Here is a 13,017-nt window from a genome sequence, read left to right as displayed (position 1 = left end):
ATGCAAGACTTCTTATCACCTGTGCTAAAGATACGTTTCTTGCATACCAAGTGAAATAATTGGAATATGTCACGATAAATCAAAAGGTGATCTCATATATCCATAAGTGTAATGTCCTAGCTTAAATGATTAAGAGTTTCACAGTTACTACTTTTAAAAATTCTAGTTCTTATTTAGTTTAGTGTATAATGACTATTTTAGTAAGTAGCCAAATGAATTGTAGTTTAATAGTGCTGCATTTTCTAAAGATAATATTCTGTGATTCACAACAGCGTAAGGGAGAGGTATCACATAAACAAAAGGCTGTTTTCTTATGTTATACAGTACTATCATAAGTACATATGTTGGCTACTAGTGTATCTTAGTGGAATTAACATTAAACTGTTGAGTACAACTACACATCACAAGGTGCATTCACAGGTAAGTGATCAAACACTGTTACAAATGATTGTCAAATTACAAAATGCCTTTAGACTAGTTGTGAGCTGTTTCTTTGGTATATCTTTTCAGTCTCCAGCTAATTACATAAGAACATTCTTTAGAAAGAGAAAAAGTCATCTAAATCAGACACCAGTAAGTAACCACCAGTGAATAAATGAATTTTTGGAAAAAGCAATTTTTTCTGATGCATATTCATGAATAGATAGAAAGACCTTGTAAATACAAAATACTATATTCAGAAAGACAAGTTCTGACAAAATCAAATAGTTGTGAAATAAAAAATGGCTAGATAAGTACCTAAAACACTGGAATTATTATGCAACAAACATTTACATTTGTACCTTCACAGCCAAGAAAGAAGAAATAGCTACAGCACATATTTGAACAATATAACCTGTCTTCTGTCTATCAGCCTCAATAATCTCCTACAGTTAAACAGATCATTTATCTCTTGCCATTTCTTAAGCTTCCTTCAACAAAGAGCAAACCTTGCCAAAAGTTAACAATCTCAGCCTGCTATCATTAACATTGTCTAAAACAACAACCTAAATTTTCACACTGCAGTACTGTATTTTATTAACATTAGCTAATAGGTATAAGAAACATGCATTAACTTACATAATTCACAATCACTATATACTGTACACATCATCATAGGATAAAAGTTAACATCTGAAAACTGTACACTTATACAGGAGCTTAAGCTTACATAGGTAACAACAGCAAATGCAATGTGTATCCATGACAACTCCCTGCTTTCTTTTTGAGATCAATAGTTCACTAACTATAATTATAAATGTCTTCATTCAAAACTGTCAATAAGCTACTTCACCGATAGTACCGGGTATATACTGTAATGAATTTACCATGGAATGTGTAAAACTTGCCACAAATAAGTGGAATTATGTTATGCATACAAAAGCCCTGGTTTGCTCCCAAATGATGGAAATGTGTCAACTGAGAGGTTGATGGACTCTTCACCAATGGATGATGAATAGGGTGGTGGAGGCAAAGAGCAATGACTCATATCTCTTGATACTGTGTAAAGTGAACCAGTTGATGACCAAACTCGTATTCCAGAGTCTGAATCACATTCATGGTCACTTTTCAATCCAGCTTTTGGTGGCATTCGACCACATGTCTTATTACTACTACTACAGTCAGTACTGTAATTTGTGGACTTTATTTCTTCTAACGGTATATCAACAAATCCTTTATTTTCTATACCTCCATCATAAGCTTCACTTTCTGATTTCAAGACTGTTTGTCCATCAATAATAATGCAATCTGGGTCATCACTGAGAACTATTGGTGGTCGTGGTTTCTGAAACTCCATCACATACATAGGATCTGATAAATCAGGAGTTTCATCTGGGAGGAGGGCAGGATTCATTGGTTTGGTGAAGAAGGCTCTAGGCCTTGCTGCATCATGACTCAAATAAATTTTACTTCTGTTCTTATGTCTACGACAAAACCACAAAGAAACAGTAAGAATACTGATAAGGAGTATAAGACTACAACAAATGGACAATGCAATGACCACTGACGGAGTCAAATGAGGACCAGAACTTCTATTCATATTTGGCATTTCATATATAAACTGAGTTTCAGTTTTGCCATTGTCAGTTAAGTAAACACGAGTTCCATTTACAGTTTCAAATTCTCCAATATTAAACTTTAAAACTGGAATTCGAGGGGTATCACTTTCATATGGATCTGGATTCACCTGGGATGTTGAAAGTTTGTCACTACTCTCACTTCTGCTCAGCTCCGTTACACTTACTTTCTCTTCTTTAGAGCCTGCATCTTTATTAGATGCTGTAGCTTCATAGTAAGTAGTGCTATAAGAGGACTTATCATCCATTGATGAAAGCTGTGTGGTTGGAAAACCTTTATCAACGCTACCCATACCATGATTATGAGATCCACTAAGATAATCTGTTAATAACTTAATATTTTCAAGATCACCATTTAAATTTTGGCTGGAATTCACTACTTCTTTCAGATCTGTTAAGTTAGCAGAACCTTGACTAACGATATTCTTACTGTTTGGGTCTACCCATGTAGTAACTGTTGCACTTCTAGTTGCAGTAGAATATGAAGACTCTTCATAACTTGTTGCTTTGGCTACTTGACTTGGATCAAAAATAGCATCCACCTGTAAATCTTTTATGGTTTTTATCTTCACGTCAAAACTCGTGGGTTCAAGAGGACCTTCTGTTGTTACATGATTAGTCCCCATTGATGCTTCTAGTATGACCATTTCTGTTGTTTCTATTTCATTCTTCTCTAACGTACTTTCCTTTATGCTGTGTTCTTCCGTGTGGTCATTCTTTATTCTGTCTCCGGAGACACCTGGGATTTTCTCTGTGAAAGGAAACAGAGTTTCAGTGACTTCAGTGAAATTCTCATCAAATCCTGCAGTAACAGTTTCCACATTTTTGGAATTTACAGTTCCAGATATCATGCTTTCATCTGTCTCTTCTCTATTCAAAAATTCATCACTGACAGTTTTTATGGTGTCAGATGCAACAGTGTTATGCATCTCATTGAAGATAAATTTAGAACCACTATTATTATCTGTCACTGGCAGTGTGAGGTATGTGGTTTCTTCAGACACAGGTATGGTGGAGTACAAGTACTCTTCAGTGACCAGCCAGGTGGTGTCATCATGTTTTTCTTTTATGCCTGTTTCAGCAGATTCAGAAATTTTACTAGTGACAGTTACAAAATTTTCTGGAGGATCTGTTACAGGCCAGCTAGTTCCAATTTCTTCTCCTGGTGGCTCATCAGTGGCAGTGACCCTTTCATTTAAAAAGGTTGTGCGTGCACTTGCAAATTCAGTAGAGCTAGGCATATCAGTAGCAGTGGCAGTTCCAGGAATTTCCTCTAACTGTATAGGATTTTGAAAACCAATGTTATTATTGTGTCCTAATTGGTTATTAGATGATTTATATTCTGCAGTGATAGGAACAGGATTGAGTGTGGTATCCTCGTAATCTATTTCTTCTGCATGAGACATGGAGGCATCTGTGAATGGTGTCCATTCTTGTTTTAATTGCTCAATTATTCCCAACTTTTCCAGGAAGGGTGAACTTGTACTGTTTGTGACTAGCTCAATGGTTCCATTACTTTCGGTGGTGTCTTCAAAAAAAGCCACAGATGTTTCTGTACCTGTAACATCACTCAGGGTTGCACGCTTACTGTTACTTAGAGAGTCACTTTTCATTCCCCCATGATCCTTAGATGCATGCTTAGTGTCACTTCCCTTGTAAGTCAATAACCCTGGAATAAGCCATTCTTCATGTCTCCCCTCTTCAAACAATATATCTTTATTCCTATTTAGGGCATCACTTTCAGGAACTGAAGTAACAGAAATTTCCCCAGGATCAACAATACTTAAAATTAAGCCAGAATTATCAATGTTACCTTTCATTCTCTGAAACTGAATAGTTGGGGAAACATTTGGGACATGCATTTTTTGCACACCCTCAACACTGCTAGCCTCAGAAGCTCTATCTCTAGAGCTAGGAGGATGGGATGATACTGTCACCTTGTGCTGTATATCTGACATGCTGTAGATGGCAAGTTAAGTCTGAAAAAAATTTAACAGTAATAATTTCAGAATTATGAACCAAGAAAAACCATACATCTAAACTGAAAACACATGGCAATAAAAAAATGCCAACTATTAACAACTAAAAATATTTACACTACACTCGTCTGTAAACGCACACACACACAAAATTACTTCATACTACAGTAAACGCCCCGTATTCGTGGGGGATACGTACTGCACCCTTCCGCGAATAGCTAAAATCCGCGAATACTTAACACCCTCTAAAATCACTTAGAACATCCTATTTTGATAGTGTAAAAACAAAAACCCCTCTAAAAATGCTTATACCTGAGTATTTTAAAAGTTTTATTACAAAAAGTGCATTTAGTCATGAAAACAATATGAAAATACAGTAATTAGTGAATATTTCTCAGTGCAAAATACCGCAAATGGGCGAATTTTCCGCAAATATTGTGTATATATGTTCCACAGAGAAATCCACGAATAGGTTGAGTCCGCAAATAGTGGGACCGCGAATACAGGGGGTTTACTGTATTCCTATATTCTCACCAAGAGGCTGAAATGAGCCATTTTAGAAGTGAAATGTATGTATTTTTAATGGATAGGTTTTATGTTCCAAAGATACAAACCACTTTACAAATGCATTTTTACTGATTTCAGAAAGAAAATTCAACCCTGAATTTCTAGTAACTAGTTGTAGTCAACAAGTGTGAGGGAGAAACATTAAGGGCCATCCTTCTCTTAGAGGGTTCTTATTAACTGCTTTCCTTCAGGAGCAATGTGATATACCACAGATAATTGGTGAGAGAGGAAGATACCCTATGTTAAGTAATGGTTTAACTAGTGCAGTACATTATACTGTACAGTATACTAAATCATTGCTGTACAAGTGGCAAAAAATTTATTTATGAAGAAAGGTACTGATGATTTTCCAAGCAATTTTGAAATTATCCTGATGGCTAGCTGGAGTCTTCACCCAGCTGGGTTTATAATACCAGTATGTCAAAACAAGCTTACTTTAGACTTCAATGGTTCTTACAAATGTAATCCTTATTTATGAGGTCCTCTAGGTGTGCTCACCTACTTATCATTCTGGTCTCAAGGCAAGGAATCTGACATTACAATTTTAGCCTTATCACCACACAAACCTTAAAACAGGCAGTCACTCCATACAACAAGTAGATAATGTATAAGGAAGGGCCATGCAATTACTGCACTTACCCAAAAGCTGATACTATTGATAGTTTGACTCGTATCGTAGCTCAATGAAGTATGACCTAAGGTTTGATATGGTAATGACTACAGTATCACATTCCTGGATGCTACTTTTTGTATATCAGAGAGAATCAATGTTACCACTCAGGTAAAAGGAAGATGTGGACTGGCAGTTCCAGCATACAGCATTAACCCTTTGATCACAAACTGGCTTTAGTGATTTTTCAGCTCAGGATCTGCTTCACAACCTGCAGGAAACTCTTTTTCAAAACAATCTTCTGCAACACCCTCCATCCTGAATGATGTAAGTTCAGTGAGCCTTAGATGACAAGCATGCTTACTTAGCCTGGCCCTTCTCGGTCAGCAAAAGGCAGCTGAAGAGTCCTGAAGTATTCCACGCTGCCTTGACTGACTGCTTTTGGAATTCCTTGTCACAAAAGAAAAAAATATCCATCAATCATTAAGCCTGGACATGGAGCCAAAGTTCTTTCAGTCAATTTTGCCCTTTACATGGATTATCTGGTGTATGTATTTCCGTTTATCTTCAGGTCTACTAGGGGACTGGAAAAAACTTATGCAAACAAGGAAACAAGCTATCACTCTCATAAATTATTTTAAGTATCTTTTGTCATACCCAGTGATAACACTACTCCGAACGGGAAAGAATTTTCAGGTTACATTCTGCATCTAGGATTCTGCTAATTTATATGACATGCTTCCAGAACTTTTCAATGGTATAAGCCAAAATCTACACAAATTTCTAATAAAAAATGATATTTTCATAATATAATTAAGTTTCACATATACAGGCAGTCCTCGGTTATCGGCGGGGGTTCCGTTCTTGGGGTGTGATGATAACCGAAAATCGGCGATTTTCAGGGCTTATCGGCACCAAAAAACGCGGATTTTTGGTTATTGGTGCCTCTGTTAGGTATGTATCGGCGCCGATAAGCAGAAATCAGCGATTTTCGGCACCGAAAATTGCCGATTTTAGTTGCTAGACAAGCTCCATAAAACCAGATCGCCATTAACCGGGGACTGCCTGTACTTACCAAGTAATTACATAGCTATGGTTTCAACTAATGTGGCAGCTTTAATTTTAAAATTCATGGTAGCGCTTTGATTGTTTAGTGTAGGCAGCAGGCCCCGTTCACTGCCGTGAATACTGGAAATGACTTAGCAGATATCTTCATTGTGTTTGTGCCCTTATGTCCATCCGAGGGGAAGAGGGCAAGCTCTGATTCTGTAATTACTTGGTAAGTATATATGAAACTTGATTTTATTATGAAAATATAATTTTCATATAAGTAACTTACCAAATAATTACATAGCTGAATCCCACATTGAATGGAGGTGGGATGCATGGACATATTCCACTCCAAAACATTAAAGAACGGTAATGACTTTGAAATAGAAAAAGTTGCTAGCATTGAAACAATGCTTGTCGTTTCCTTATCTGGTAAGAGAGCTACTGCAGGTGAAAACTGCTTCTGGTTGGTGCTTATCTTAAGTGGGAGCTTTGGAAGAGAAGAGAAGTGAGTGTCTCATGGCTTCCATGTGTACTTTAGAGCTGTGGTATGTCTGAATGGACTACCATAGTCTTGTTGCGAACTAGGGACGAGAATCACTGAAGTCCAAAGAGAATAGCTTTCTGCTCTCTAATGTTAATGTGAAGATCCTGCTTTTCCAGGGCCCATGTCCCAGAAACTTCCTGGTTCCCCAAGAGGGTTCCCCAACCTAATTTAGATCTGAGGTGTCTGAGAAGAAGGTCTAGATCTGGGTTCAGCGGATGAAGGGACTCCAAAAGTCTTGTTCGGACAGTTACCAACTTAAACTACTGAGTTATGGAAAACATGCAGACATCCTGCTGTTTCCTTGTCCCAGTAGTCCTTGAGGAAGAACTGCAAAACTTTATGAAGTTTGCCTAGCTTGAAGCCAGTCTCAATGGACGAAAGAGTCCCCAGTAGGCTCATCCACTGATGGGCCAAGCAAGACGAAAGGGTTAAAACTAATGAACCGTCTGGAGGCAGATGACAGTTCTCTTGGAAGATGGGAAAACCCCAAAAGTCCAAGAGTTGAGACTGATCCCCAAACAGAGGATCTCTAGTGACAGGGTCAACTGGGACTACTTCTGAAGATGATGAAAACACCGTATGGAATCAAAGTCAGACGAATCTTTGGAACACTTGGAGGAATGAGCCCACAGATCTTGTGTCAACTTCTTCTCTCGGACGCAGTTCCTTAACAGTGTCCTGCGGGAAGAGGAGAAGTTCCAGGGGAGAAAATAACAGAGCAGATTCTGTGTCTGAGTGACTCTCTCAGTGGTAAAGGAGCACCAGAGCTCTTTTCTTTACTACTCCCAAGTTGAAAAGAGAGGAAAGCTCTATAGAGCCATCTCCAAAGGTTTTGTTTGCACAGGACAAGACTCCTAGCCAGTCCAAGGCACCTGATATTGCTTGGAAGTGGACAATCTTCTTAGTCCATGTTCCCATTGTCCAGGCAAGGAAGGAAAAAAATCTTCAAAAAACCTGGAAGAAATTCTTAACAAAGTGGTCTAGCTCCGCTCGACAAAAAAATATCTTCACCAACGAGAACACAGAGCATCAAGAACAGCCGATGAGAACAGAGAAGTCTCCTTGATTCCTTCAACAGGGTCATTATTTCAGCTAAATGTCTCTTAATGTGAGCCAATGACAGTTCGTCTTGCTCTAAAGGTGACGAATAAAATGGAGAAACATGACTGGCAGTGGGTGCTTGGCACTCAGAACCGGGCAAGCCACGATAGGTTAGCATAATTTCATACAGCATTAGCATCGAATGGCACCGGGCACTCAAAAAGAGGCGCTGTGTCCCATATAGCTACAGCATAACTACGAGAAATGGAGAAACAACCAGCAGAGGGTGCGCCATGCTAGGTTAGCACAATTTCATACAGAGTTTAGCATCGACTAGCAAATAAGATCCAGTAACACTGCACCATGAGCTTGGAAAGAGGCACCGTGTCCCGTATAGCTACAGCGCATCTACGAAAGGTTCTGAGCTAGTACTGGCCTTCTTATCTTACGTAACTGGAATTGGATCTTAACACCGACCCACTTGAAAGGTCTTAAGTGGCCTAGAAGAATCCAGGAATCGTTTCCTGTGGCACCCGTCCGTGTCGGAATCGTCGGAAGTGACGTCACTGCAGGGCCTGTGGTGGCGTGGCATTTGAGCCATGGGTCGCTTCTACATAAGCAGGAGTCTTGCAGAGGAGGATAGGCCTGATTGCTGACAATACATACATAAGTGCCCTTGCCTGCCATTCGTACGCTTATATGACAATTTGAAGTATCCGTATGAAAACTTGGTGCACTCTTAATGAGACGCCTTTTCAATGGCCCTCTGACAGCACTTGGGATCATGCCGCGGGCTCGACTGAGGGAGTGAGTACCTGTGGACAAACCACATCAGCCTCCCTTGGACTTGGTATGTCTTCTCCCAGGGTTGGGGGAGCAGGACAGTGACGCTAGTCCTACTGACACCTAGGATTGTACAACAGATGTGGTTGAGGGGCACTACCCATGGGCAAACCTCACCGACTTCCCTTGGACCTCTGGTATGACTCCTCCCAGGTTTAGGGGAGCATGACTGGGACCTTTGTCTAGGAGAATCAGCAGGAACGAGTAGCCGCACTTAACTCTGCCACTGAATCCACTAATAGGTTAATTTTCTTGACAAACCTAGACTCTAGACTGGCAATAGCATTGGATACGGAAGCAAGGGAGCCAGGCACGGGAGTAGGTGGATTAAAAGTAGGAGGGCTAGTAGCAGGAGAAAAATTATGAAGAAGGGAAGAAGGAATAGCAGAGCTATCTTCTAACCTAAGTTAGGGTGAAATTCTAGGCTAAGGGAAGCTCGTTTCTCGGCTCTAGAGGCCGCTTTCCTCTTTCTATCCCTCTCTAATTGTCTGGTTGAGATTAAGTACCTTCTACTCTTGCTAATCATTACATTTAGCACAAGTTTTCTCCCTATTATATTTCTGCCCACTACATTTACTGCAAATTGTGAGAATCATATGAAGATTTGATCAATCTGGTTGCAGCTTTCGCTACAATAGTGAAACTGAGTAAACTTGAATCAGACATAATAATAACCAAAGAACTAAAAAAACTATCTTGAAAGCTATTACAGCTTGAAGGCTACTCAAATAAGTGGCAAGGAACCAGTGTCACATAGCCAGTGATGTCATATCAATCTGATGGGGAATATGTAAAGTATACAATATATACTCTCATCACCACATGGTTGAGAGCGTCATGCTTATCACAAAAGAGAGTGCAGAATCCACTGAGCCCTCACAACAGAAGTAAATATGAATATGCCTCAGCTTAAAAATGTAGTTGTCACCTGTTTAAGTTGAAATGGAAATATATTGTAACCCATCTGTTATGCAGGCGATTACTGTACAGCTCTAAGAGTACACCAGATATTATAAAAAATCATATGAATGAGCCCCAGCCATTCCCCAAACCACAACCTAAACTTGCTATGTACATAGTGTACTGTATGCAATCTAGAAGGTAATGAAACCAATACAAAGAGAACGGTAGTATAGTATAAAAAAAAAAAAAAAAAAAAAAAAAAAAAGAGCTTATTTAATGCAGTGAACTAAAAATAACCACAAGAGCAAAGACATTGCCTGCAACTTTGCAAAAACTGGAACTGAACTACTATCAGAAAATGCCCTGGTTTCAAGAATATGCAGTAAATGATAAAAGCAACCCTGTCATTAGATATAGGAGCACAATACTGCAATGAAAACTGTGCATAACATACGCTAAGCTGCAAAAGGCATGACAAAAAGATAGCTACTTTGTGAAGAGAAATAAAATCTACATTCACATTCCAATACACTGTTTATAAAGCTTCTGTTCCATACAGCTTAGTTGATGGAGCCAAATTCACTTCCACTAGCCTCCTCAATTGACTGGCAAAGCATAATTAATCAGCAGCAAATAAATATTATATATATCAAACTAGGGAAAGTATATTAGCTGGCAGGGATTCTTTTTGCATGAACTAGTAACATTACTCCATCCACCAAATGTAGGGGTGGTAGCTCAAGCCCTTCTGACTGCCATCCAGTTTCTGTACCTATTCTGTACCCTTAAAAACTGGTGGTTCTGATTCTTTTTGTTTAAGTTTATACTGTTCTAAACTGTCTCATTTGTACCCTGACAATGCATGAATAAACAAAAAAAGTGTGCAATAGAGAACTTCTTCCTCATTTTTCTGTGGTATTCAGTTTGCTTATTTTAAATTTTTAAAGTTTTTTGATAAGATATCAATACCATTGCCAAAAATAAATCGATATTTAGTTTAGCCTTTGCATGGTTTTGGGTGTTTCTAATGTTTTTCTTTCAATTTTCAGTATCGTAAAGAAATTCCTCGATTCTGGCTGGGCAGTCTGTACGACTAGCAGCAGTTTTAGTGCTGCTCTTGGCCAAGTTAATCATGAACCCCTACTCTCCATGCTCAGATTGGTAAGGGAGCAGTTTTTAGCATTATTGTTGAGTTTTTTACTAACAGATTGCTTAAAGTATACTGTAGCAGCTGATGGGCATTACATTAACTAGAGGAATGTAATCTCTGGTGTTTGTCAGGTGTCTTGGCCCACGACCTCTTATATACATTGACATGTGGTTTGACCTAAAAATAGGCAAAGTGCTTCTGCAACAGATACTACTCTACTTTCATCAATCTCAACCCCTGATGGAAAACCTGTGGTTGCTGATTCTCTTAATAGATTGCGCTAAAATCAGTCCAACATGCAAATTATGGGTAATGAATTTGAACCCTAACAAAACACAAGTAAGACTTTGTAGATTTAACGCACCGTATTCTCTGACCCCGATCTTTTCACTAACAGTGTTCAACTGCATGTAACACACTTAAAATCCTAGGTGTCATTTTTTACAGAAACTTTACTCCTGGGACATATATTAAATCCACCTATTCTTTAATATGCACAAACACTTGGTACTTGACCTTCTTTCGTTATTTTTAGAGACTTGTTTATCATACAGAAATCTTTCAATCTTTTCTTCTGCCACGTTTTGAATAGTGTTCTCCTTCACATAAGTGCCTTTTAGCTGTGTAGGCTACCTCCACCATAAATGGAAAGGCACATGCAGTATGCCATAGTCTGGGGGGGGCGGCGGGAAGACAGACAGTGCCCCCTTGCCAGTTAGGATCCAGTGAGCAAAGTGAGGTCCAGATGAATTTCAATGTTTCTCTTTAATGGTTTATAGTGCTCCTAGTCAGGTTAGGTGAGGATGGGAAGGTTCTGGGGAGCAAAGCCAAGTCAGAACCTAGCACCTGACATTTACCAAAGTTAGGTTAGGATGCATCTGAAGCTTATGGCACTAGGGAAAGCTAGTTAGTGGAGCCAAAACACCCATTCTCCTTCTTGGTTCCCCCATAATTGTTTGATATAACCTTGGGGGAAGGAAAAAATTGTGATCTGCACCACCAAAATGGTCAGAGAGGCATAACACAAGATAAGTACGAAAAATATACTGTTTATGTATAATGGAATGAATTAAAGTGCCTTAATATTACCTACATCTCCATGGTTCACGGCATAAGAAGGTTACCTGGGAATAGGCTAGGCCAGACTACCGTAGTTTGGCCTTCGTCATGACGACTCTAGCAAATCGGCAAATCACAAGGACTGCTACTAATTTCCCATATAGGCTATTTGATATGACACGTTCTAAATTGATTTGATTTCCATTGAACCATGAAAACATGAAGTTTGCACTGAAGAACAGAACAGAACATGGGCATGGGTATGGCAATGCTACGCGCTGATGCAGATGTTAAGTGCTGTCACTTGTCAAATAGGCTACACTAAGAGTTATCTATTGTTAATATTTCTTTCAAAAAGTATTTCATTTAAACACAAAAAACAACGGTCACTTAATTACCTTGGGTATTAACATGATGAACGACATCATAATAAAATGCAAGTAAGCGATGCATCCCAAGAGAGCACAAAATCACTAGGTGGACGACATTTCAAAGTGTTTTGTTTATGTTCACTGCAAAGTGTAACGTCTGAGCTTAAACTTCTACTGGACTGAATCGAAATCCGCTGTCACCGAATATGTCACAGGTGGTGGGAGTCCAGAAATTGTATTTATACTACCGTACGTTGTAAAAGGACTTGATAGGAAAGAACATTTGGTTACTACACCACAAAATGTATATATGTATATTTTGAAAAGAGAACGAAATATGAGGGCGTTGGTGAGGAAATATACTTTGTAGTAGCTCATTTCACTCAAAATTTCCAAGGGGAAAGATTAATTGTATTTGTTAATTTATATATCAGTTAAAAGTTTTAAATAAATATTAATCTATTCGTACAGTCGTAAACGACAACAGCACGAGCTTTTATCCACTGACTTGCATGGCACATCGTAACATTTTAAGAATCACTACTATTAATGAAATTTTCTTTTCTGCCTAGTAGAATATTCCAAAGGATCTTCTATATCACCTGCCTTGTATCTCTTCCGCTTTTGGTTGTTCGAACCATCTTTAGCTGCTTTTATTTATGAGAAACAGACGCTTCTTTCACATATCTCGGTAGACTTAATGTATCATTACGTTAAAGTATTAGAAGAAAAGACTTTATAATTATTTTGCTGATCGGCAAGCGCATGACCTTATGCTGACCTAAAATGGTGTAGTTTGCGACCAGAACTCTGCACCAAAATCGAATGAAACGATATTCC

At 38.7% G+C, this 13,017-nt stretch overlaps 2 protein-coding genes across 2 annotated transcripts in view; one reads left to right on the top strand and one right to left on the bottom strand.

Moving 5' to 3' along the window:
• LOC136826632 (uncharacterized) overlaps positions 1-13,017 on the top strand; it is a 635,364-nt gene that overhangs the window by 6,850 nt on the left and 615,497 nt on the right. The window contains exon 2 of the mRNA XM_067083951.1: positions 10,647-10,758. Coding sequence (XP_066940052.1) covers positions 10,730-10,758 — 29 coding nt within the window. The 5' untranslated portion in view covers positions 10,647-10,729. The remainder of the gene's footprint in view (positions 1-10,646; positions 10,759-13,017) is intronic.
• Positions 660-12,491, bottom strand: LOC136826633 (uncharacterized). Its single transcript, XM_067083953.1, has 2 exons — positions 12,205-12,491; positions 660-4,036 (listed from the first exon to the last, which is right to left on the bottom strand). Exon 2 carries the CDS (start codon positions 4,013-4,015, stop codon positions 1,349-1,351), a length of 2,667 nt encoding a protein of 888 aa, XP_066940054.1. The 5' UTR covers positions 4,016-4,036; positions 12,205-12,491; the 3' UTR covers positions 660-1,348.

Source organism: Macrobrachium rosenbergii, chromosome 41 (assembly GCF_040412425.1).
Source record: "Macrobrachium rosenbergii isolate ZJJX-2024 chromosome 41, ASM4041242v1, whole genome shotgun sequence".
In the NCBI taxonomy this organism is placed as follows: domain Eukaryota; kingdom Metazoa; phylum Arthropoda; class Malacostraca; order Decapoda; family Palaemonidae; genus Macrobrachium; species Macrobrachium rosenbergii.
This window is presented reverse-complemented; position numbering and strand designations above follow the sequence as displayed.

Coding starts and splice junctions, on each gene's coding strand:
- LOC136826633 (XM_067083953.1), bottom strand. CDS start 4,015: ATGTCAGATATACAGCACAAGGTGACAGTATCATCCCATCCTCCTAGC.